Source organism: Aspergillus thermomutatus, assembly GCF_002237265.1.
Source record: "Aspergillus thermomutatus strain HMR AF 39 chromosome Unknown NODE_483, whole genome shotgun sequence".
In the NCBI taxonomy this organism is placed as follows: domain Eukaryota; kingdom Fungi; phylum Ascomycota; class Eurotiomycetes; order Eurotiales; family Aspergillaceae; genus Aspergillus; species Aspergillus thermomutatus.
The window spans coordinates 1-9,078 of record NW_020798533.1 but is presented as its reverse complement, the minus strand read 5'-3'; the positions used below and the strand labels follow the sequence as shown (position 1 = coordinate 9,078).

Sequence of the window (9,078 nt, the reverse complement as noted above, 5' to 3'; positions counted from 1 at the left end):
CAAGAGCTGCCTCAATTGATTCCATATTGATGGTGTTGTGGTCGTTTAAAATCTATCTAAAAAGTCGGTGTATAGATGAAAATCAGGCGTCAGGTGATATCGGGCGTCAGGTGATTGGGTACGGTAATCGTAGGTAGTTTTGGTGTCTAGACCCAATATATCGAATGAACGATAACTCTGGCAGAAAGTTGAAATGATCATCATAATCCTCTTGTTTCACTTGCAAGGCCAGGAGTCTACTAGTAGACTAGATACTAGTCGGGTTATGCCTTGTTCATGACTTAGATCTCGAGTCCATTGTCCTAGTGCGGAAAAATCATCAAGACTTGCGGAGATAGGAGATATCTTCCATCTTGAGGATATATTGTTCAGTTAGTCAGTGTTTGTTCCAGAAAGATGGATAATCAAAAGTCAACTTCTATTCTATACAGTATACAGATGCACAATGCCATATTCATGAAACCGGATGCGGTTCCTAAGTAGACTCCACAGTGGAGTGCAACAAAGAAGCTTTCCCAGTGTGGTAAATGAGGATGGCACTCAGGGCTAGGGCCATTGTTGAGGATAATTTTTGATTGTCTGCTGGCATACACAAATGCGCGTAGACTGCCTGAGCTATAAGAGGCAGCATTAAGGAATTGAAATCGAGCAGTCCTGAGACCCAAAGGTACTGTTCTTGGATGATTCTGGTGAGAGTAATTTCACCTAGTATATAAGGTTTGAAACCATGTTCCGCGTTCCGTAAGAGATCACTGTGAGCCTCAAATTTCAGGACCTTAATAAAGAAAGGTCGAGGTTATAACATATTGGGTACCAATGTATGTGACAATATTGCATTTTAGTGAGCTTACAAGAACCATGTTTCAAGTGAACTCTCAATCATGGACATCCCGAGTTGTAAGTGATACTATTCCTTATCCAGCCTCCAGTAGTCCAGCCAGCAATAGCGCAGCAAATAGGTACTAATACATAGTACTAGTACATACATCCAACCCCGTCTCCCCACAATTCCTGGATGATCCTCCTCGGGGCTACTGTAGCTGCCCCGATTCCCTGACCCCTGCTCTTTCGGCTCCTTTGGAGTTCGGAGTCTTGGAGAGACAGTCATCGAATTATGAGAGCTTGGCTGCATTTTGCAAATAATATGGGGTATGAACTATGAACTGGAACTCCCAGTTTGCCACTTCCCACCCGTCCCTTTTTCCTGCGCTTCACCTCCCTCACGGTCATGTTGCCCATTCCGGACTGGAGTAGTGAGTACAAAAAACGGAGGACGGAGTACTTGCCCCCATATTCGTATATACAGTCATCATTAATTCTTTGATTATACTGAGCCCATCAGTACTCCATCCATTCTCGAATCCTCCTATTCTGGTACATTCAGACTCTGGTTCCTGTGTTGTAGTAGTAGTAGCAGCAGATCCTCCCGGGACTTTTTCTCCCCTCCTCCACCGCATCGCTCGAATCCACTCAAGGCAGTGAGGCACCAACAACCCCTGTGACCACGGACCAGTAACAGTAAAAGTACCTCACCAACTGCCCACCCGCACAGGTTTCGTGTCCCATTCATCGCATTCATCGCATCCATCGCATCCATCGCATCCATCTCAAGACTCTAGCTGCTACTCCTCCGGTGGCGTCTGCCTTTCTGTTCTTCTGTTTTCCACTTTCACTTTACCTGTTCCGTGCCTTATTCTGGTCCCTATTACTATTCGCCAATACGCAACACGCTCTCCAGTAACTGTTCAGAAAAGCAGACAGAGACGGAAAGAAGAGGAAACTCGTCCATCTCCAACTTCCCGTACTCCCCTTCTACTACCTTATCCTCTTCTATTTTCTAGACCTACCCTCGTCACCTTCTGTCCCTTTTTATTATCGCCGTCTCCGCTTCGAAAGCTCCCCCCGGTCGCAAGTTTCTCTGGATGGATACCTGGCCATGAGCACAACAGCAGAGAATCGCCCCGAATCCACACCCTCGAGACCTAGCCCTGCCCCCAGCACCGCGGGCTCAACGGGTACTTCGGGCATCACTGTGCGCGGTGGCCCAAACGGACACATGAGTTTCAGAAGGTGTGTGGTGATATTTCCTTTCGCTGTGGTGGTGGGTTGATGATTCTCCTGCTTGTTCGCGGGGCTGTTGTCCCGGACGGTCGCACGAAGAAAATTCAGTCCGGTCGACAATATTGGGGTTGAAAGCTTTGTAGAATGTGCAGTTCGGGTTTAAAAAGAAGATCCATCGATGCTAATTGGTTTTATCTAATCTTTGAACACAGACAACGTGCGTCGCGTGCTTGTGAGGTACGTCTCATCCTTTTGTATTCCTGCGAGGTCAACGCGACCTGCGCGGGTGCCTCGGCACCTCGGCCCATCGCAGCTATCATCACCATATCGAGCTGCATGCTGTGGTGGAGAGCTCACAACGATCACCCCATACTACACCACAATCATACCACGATGAGTTATTTTGCTAACTGCTCCTTTGGTTTTGGGTGCTATAGACCTGCCATGCGCGAAAGGTGAGTTTGTACTCTGGTTGTCATCGCGAGTTTTGTAAAAGGAGGTTGCTGACCATGAACCTTTTCGAGCAGGTCCGTTGCGATGCTGCCAGTTTAGGTGTGCCTTGCACCAACTGTGTGGCCTTTTCGATCGAGTGCAAGATCCCTACGCCGAAACGCAAGAAGAACCAGACCAAGTCGAAGGACACCAACAGCGGGTATGTAAATTGCCTGGTCTGGCAGCCATAAGCTGTCGACAACCTACTGACCTCCGTCTCTTGGTAGGACTGATGAGCGCAACGAGGACAGCCAAGACAAGCAGGAGGAGTCGCCAAGCGACGGCACGGATGGCAAGGATGCTTTCGGGTACCGCAAGAACCGGATGGCCGTTGATGGGATGCCAGTGACCACCCTCACCGAGCAACAGGAAGCCCAGCAGGCGTCCCACAACAACGCTTATGCCCAATTTATGAAGCCCAAGTTCGCCCGAGCACCGATCAAGGAAGCGGGCAGAGTCGCCTATCTCGGAGAGTCATCAAACCTGTCGCTCCTGGTTCAGGATCGTCATGGCACAACGGACGTGGTGCACTATCCTCTTCCGCCTAACATCAGAGGATCGCGTGCTCGGTTGACGGACCTCGACAACCTCGAACTCGACATTCTCCACCAGCGTGGTGCTTTCTTACTCCCTCCCAAACCTCTCTGTGACGAGCTTGTCGATGCTTATTTCAAATGGGTCGCACCCGTCGTCCCCATCATCAATCGCAGCCGTTTTATGCGGCAATATCGCGATCCGAAGAACCCACCTTCTTTGCTTCTACTTCAAGCCATCCTTCTCGCAGGCTCGAGGGTTTGCACGAACCCCCAACTTATGGACGCGAACGGCTCCACCACCCCGGCCGCAATGACTTTTTATAAACGGGCGAAAGCACTTTATGATGCTAATTACGAAGACGACCGCGTCACGATTGTTCAGGCCCTTGTTCTCCTAGGCTGGTACTGGGAGGGCCCCGAAGGTTTGTTTGTTTGCTTTTTCCTGAGAGTCGGCCTAGTCTAACTCCCCACAGACGTGACAAAGAACGTCTTTTACTGGACAAGAGTTGCAATGGTCGTCGCACAAGGCTCCGGCATGCACCGAAGGTATGACCTTTTATTCCCTATGGTATCTTCGGCTAAGTGGCTTACGATCGCAGCGTGGAAACATCTCAACTCAGCAAGCCAGACAAGAGATTATGGAAGCGTATTTGGTGGACCCTCTTCACCAGGGACCGATCCGTAGCAGTTGCCCTCGGTCGGCCTATCGGAATCAACACAGACGACTCAGACGTGGGCATGTTGACAGAGGACGATTTCATTGAGGACGAGATCGACATCGCCGCCGAGTACCCTCCAGACCCTGTACACGTACAGTTCTTCCTTCAATACGTGAAGCTTTGCGAAATCATGGGCCTAGTTCTATCTCAACAATACTCCGTGGCATCCAAGTCTCGGAGGATGAACGCCATGGACTTGACGCATTCGGATATGGCTCTGGCAGACTGGCTTCAGAATTGTCCAAAGGAGGTATGCTGGCAGCGGTCACGGCATCACTTCTTGGCAGCTCTTCTTCATGCGAACTACTAGTGAGTGTAAAAGCACATCTCATCTTCGGAAGGTCATGGCTAATGAACCAAAGCACCACTCTCTGTCTACTGCATCGAGCACACATGCCTCCTGCTTCGTCCGCGCCCAACAGCTACCGTGTAGAGGAGATGGCGTATCCTTCTCGTACTATTGCCTTCCAAGCTGCAGGGATGATCACCTCTATCGTCGAAAATTTACAGACACATCACGAAATTCGATATGCTCCAGCGTTCATGTGGGCCTTTCCTTTCAGTGAAGTTTACTGCCTCCTGCTAACTTTCAACAGAGTCTACAGCTTGTTCTCGGCATTGATCATGCACGTCTACCAAATGCGGTCATCAGTACCGTCTATTGTGGCGACGTGCCAGGAGAGAATCAACATATGCATGCAAGCCTTGAAAGACGTGTCCAAGGTCTGGTTGGTGGCTAAGATGGTTCACACACTGTTCGAGTCGATCTTGGGCAACAAAGTTCTAGAGGAACGTCTTCAAAAAGCTGCTGGTAGGAGGCATCAGAGGGTACGAACCGAGACGACGCAACAGCCTCCTGCGAAGAAACCTGAGCCGCCGAAGCGGAAATTCGACGACATGGATCTTGGTTTGCCAAACGGGGGCCCTACACCTCCGGTTTCCTACGAACGATCACGACCACAGACACCTGCCGTCACACCATCCAGAGAACTGGGGCAACCCCCTGGGATCAGCGTGCCGCAAGGGTCCCCTACTGCGCCACACAATACACTGCCAGGCAATTCCCGAAGCAATACTCGACCGACGACGCCCTTCAATGGTCACTTCTCGCTACCTGCGACGCCTCCAGACCTCTTCCTTGTCACACGTACTTCGCCCAACCTCTCCCCGTCTCTCTGGGAGAACTTCCAGCCTGACCAGTTGTTCCCTGATGGCACGGCCATATTCCCCGAATTGGCATCTCCGCAGAACCATACCGTCGACCCACAACTACAGATGCAACCGCAATTACAAACACAGGGTATGCAGCAGCGTCACATGATGGTGAACCAAACGCCACAGATGCCGGGTCGTAATCTTTCGGTATCCGGTGCGCAGGGTAGCCCGGAGCTTATGTCGGGCCTGCCCCCGGGAATGGGCTTGCAAGGCCCCCAGCCACAGCAAATGTTTGGATTAGAAAATCAGCATGGATGGCCCATGCAAGGCTTAGATGCGCCGTTGAGTGCTGCCGGAATGGATAATGCTAGTCAGGATGACAACTGGAGTAGCAGTTCACGAAGTGGACCAACGGCTCCCACGACGCTGAATGTCGAAGACTGGTATGTTTCTGTCAAAGATGCCCGAGATCACATTACTGACCTTGACCGCTCTTACAGGTTTCAATTCTTCGGCATCAATGGGAGCTTTGGAGAAATGGCAACATGACGATCGCTTGATTCGACAACAATAGGCGATGAATGCCCTGGTTTTGCGACGTGTATAACACCGATACTCTGGCTGTGCAAGTTGCAGCCTTTGCCTCTGCGTGACTTTATGATCTCTTACTCTACTTTCTCTTGCAAGGGCATATTCTGCCATATTTGACGTAGTTATCCTGTGGTTCTGATGGTACCGTCTGCAGGCCCACTGCAACGGAATAAGGAAGGAGCACGATGGCGAAGGATGTATTACGCGAAATCGATATATGTATATACGCATGTGCAGATGCCTATTTAATGGCTATAGCGAATGGAATACCTTCTGCCTTAGGCATTGATTATGAGTCAGCGCGCTAAGCCTCATATGGAATAGTCAATGACGAAATCGCTGACAACGGACGGCAGCCAATCACAGGGCAGCAGCGTCGAAGTATCCTTTCCCGCTACGGATACGGCAAGCAACAATCCGCTCCACTGGCGTCTGACTCTTCTGGAGATTCCCCAGTCTTTTCCAGTCATTGCTCTCCCTCCTTTTTTCATCCATTCTTGTTTATCCCTTGTTCCTTGCTCCTTGATCGTCTGATTGCTATACCAATTTCTGAGAACCTCTGTCGATTCGTATGGTTTGAGTGTTTCAATCTTCCCTGATCAATTCTACGCTCCTTGCTTTCCCCGCTACTTTCCCGCCCCGCAAAGCGATGTCGGCCTCGGGTTCTGGTGCTGGTGCTGCTGCACCTGCAGCCACCGGTGCTATGAAGAAGGCATTTCCTCACGTCGACCTTGACGGACATAATCTCCCTCCGTCTCCTGCTCCCTCCAGTCCGCGTACAGGCAAGCGATATGCAATTGCCACAGAACTTGTATATACCGACAGCAATGACCAGTACAATGCCAGCAGCGTCCCAATCTACCAGGTACGTCTTTCGATGCAAATATCCCAGGCAATCTATCCGACGAGAGCAGTGTATTGATTGAAGCAGAGCGCCACGTTTAAGCAAACCTCGGGCGGCGGCGGCGGAGAATATGACTACACTCGCTCCGGAAATCCCACCAGAACTCACCTCGAACGACACCTCGCCAAGATCATGTCCGCGCAGCGCGCCCTAGTTGTCTCATCCGGTATGGCTGCTTTGGATGTGATCTCCCGGCTGCTTCGTCCCGGTGACGAGGTGGTGACGGGTGACGACCTCTACGGCGGAACGCATCGTCTTTTGAAATATCTGTCGACCAACGGCGGCATCATCGTTCACCATGTCGATACGACGCAGCCGGATAAAGTTCGCGAGGTGTTGAGTCCGAAGACAGCCATGGTCTTGCTCGAGACGCCGACCAATCCTCTCATCAAGATTGTCGATATCCCCCAGATCGCCACGGCGGCGCACGAGATCAACCCCAGTTGCTTGGTGGCGGTAGACAACACCATGATGTCTCCGCTGCTATTGAACCCTCTCGATCTCGGGGCGGATATTGTTTATGAAAGTGGAACCAAGTACCTGTCTGGCCATCACGATCTCATGGCTGGTGTGATTGCCGTGAACGACCTCGCTCTTGGGGAGCGGCTGTACTTCCCCATCAACGCATCTGGATGCGGCCTGTCTCCTTTTGACTCGTGGCTCTTGATGCGTGGTGTCAAGACGCTCAAGGTCCGGATGGACCAGCAGCAATCCAACGCCCAGCGCATTGCCGAGTTTCTGGATTCCCATGGGTTCAAGGTCCGATACCCCGGGCTGCGGTCTCACCCGCAGTACGAGCTGCACCACTCCATGGCGCGGGGCGCCGGAGCCGTGCTGTCGTTCGAGACTGGCGATGTGGGCGTCAGCGAGCGCATCGTTGAAAGCGCCAAGCTGTGGGCTATCAGTGTCAGCTTCGGCTGCGTCAACAGTCTGATTAGCATGCCCTGTCGTATGAGCCATGCCAGTATTGATGCGAAGACACGACAGGAGCGAGCGATGCCGGAAGACTTGATCCGGCTCTGTGTTGGTATTGAGGATGTAGACGATCTCATTGACGACTTGCGGCGGGCGGTAAGGCACTTGGTCTTCTTTTCTTCCACTTTCTTTCTTCCAATACTAATTTACGTGCGTAATAGCTCGTCCAAGCCGGTGCGGTCAACATTACTCTCGATGGATTCGAAGCGAATGCATCCAGTGAATCAACCAACTCTGCGTGATATTTTGGGCTGTTGATGACTGGGCGGGTATGATGCTCATGTTGAATTTCGGGCGATATCATTGGCGTTGAGGTTTTACAAAATATGGTCTGCGGTCACTATGACAGAACATAAAATTTGGTTATTTCTAGAGTACGAACGTTCTTTGTAGACATATAAGTGTTAAGAATGAGGCTTTGACCGGTATGACTGGATATCGGCAGCCGGCGGCCGGCATCGGAGGACTCTCCGAGTGTCTCGGGCCCGGGGCGTTCTCGTCCGCGACGCAGTCACAGTCATCAGCGTAATTGTTTTCCCCCAGACTCGTCAGGATGCGATTTCATCATTTTGGTGATTCTGATGTATCTGAAGCATGGCTATTTGTAATTGATTGGACCGCCAAAATCTCTCTGTCGTGTTTTAGTCTGCAATAACCACGCAACCATCTCCATTGCAGACCCTGCTTGTGCTGACAGCCTCACCTGTTTACTCCATAATCGACTGTCACAAGCAGATTATGCCACGGAATGCCCTCTCCCCAGATGGCTCCATCACCATACCAGGTCCGGCCGTTCCAGAACGGCCGTCGAAAGCCTCAACAGCATCGGCAGCTCCATCAACGGCGAAATGGAACACGGAGAAGCTGGGCATGCGCCTCGGCGTGGACATCGCCAGCGCAATGACAGCGGGTGCACTGACCTGTCCCGTCATCACGGTCATTGACCGGTAGCTCCATCTTTCCATCTCTCAAACTTTGTGTTTTGACTAACCACGATCGCAGAGCTATCATCGAAAAAGCCGCCAAGGGCCTCCCCATCCGCAGCACCATCACCTCCTGCTTCCGGTCTCTGCTCACCAGGCCCGCGAACTTCTTCCTGAGCACCCCGTTCCTACTGATATACACCCTCTACACGTCGACGTACCTCACCGCCAACGCAATCGATACGCTCACCTCGACGCTGCGCAACCAGCCCTTCGACACCGTCTTCCCCGGCACGGCCAAGTTCCTGACCACCACGGCGGTGAACATGGGGATATGCGTGTACAAGGACGCGCGGTTCGCGAGGATCTTCGGCGCCGCCAGCACTCCTGCCACTACCAGCAGCGGCACAGGTGGTGTCGGTGTCGCCTCCGGCGGGGGCGCCCAAGCAACGTGCCACCCGTCCGGGACCGCATGCCTGAAAGTCCCGCGCGTGAGCTACGGGCTGTTCTGTCTGCGCGACAGCATCACCATCTTCGCGTCGTTCAATGTCCCTGCGCTGCTGGCGCCGAGCATCCCCGACGGGGTGGCGGCGACGCCGGCGATGAAAGCTGCGCTGGCGCAGTTTGCGTGTCCGGCGCTGATGCAGTTTGTGAGCACGCCGATGCATCTGCTGGGCTTGGATCTGTATAATCGGCAGCCGGCGGCCGGCATCGGAGGACTC

The 9,078-nt window shown here is 52.2% G+C and overlaps 3 protein-coding genes across 3 annotated transcripts; all 3 read left to right on the top strand.

Moving 5' to 3' along the window:
* Positions 1-1,936: 1,936 nt before the first annotated feature.
* Positions 1,937-5,512, top strand: farA (CeGAL family transcription factor; the record flags this gene model as incomplete). The annotated part of the gene is made up of 9 exons (XM_026754368.1): positions 1,937-2,070; positions 2,274-2,516; positions 2,609-2,713; positions 2,781-3,511; positions 3,563-3,635; positions 3,689-4,117; positions 4,171-4,353; positions 4,405-5,406; positions 5,464-5,512. 9 exons carry the CDS (start codon positions 1,937-1,939, stop codon positions 5,510-5,512), a joined length of 2,949 nt encoding a protein of 982 aa, XP_026609556.1.
* Positions 5,513-6,203: 691 nt separating this feature from the next.
* On the top strand, positions 6,204-7,675 carry MET2 (cystathionine beta-lyase STR3; the record flags this gene model as incomplete). Its single annotated transcript, XM_026754026.1, has 3 exons — positions 6,204-6,419; positions 6,486-7,529; positions 7,595-7,675. 3 exons carry the CDS (start codon positions 6,204-6,206, stop codon positions 7,673-7,675), a joined length of 1,341 nt encoding a protein of 446 aa, XP_026609555.1.
* Positions 7,676-8,171: 496 nt separating this feature from the next.
* On the top strand, positions 8,172-8,380 carry CDV56_100232 (uncharacterized protein; the record flags this gene model as incomplete). Its single annotated transcript, XM_026753851.1, has 1 exon — positions 8,172-8,380. A coding segment is annotated over one exon (209 nt), but the record flags the coding sequence as incomplete, so codon positions are not given.
* Positions 8,381-9,078: the final 698 nt, after the last annotated feature.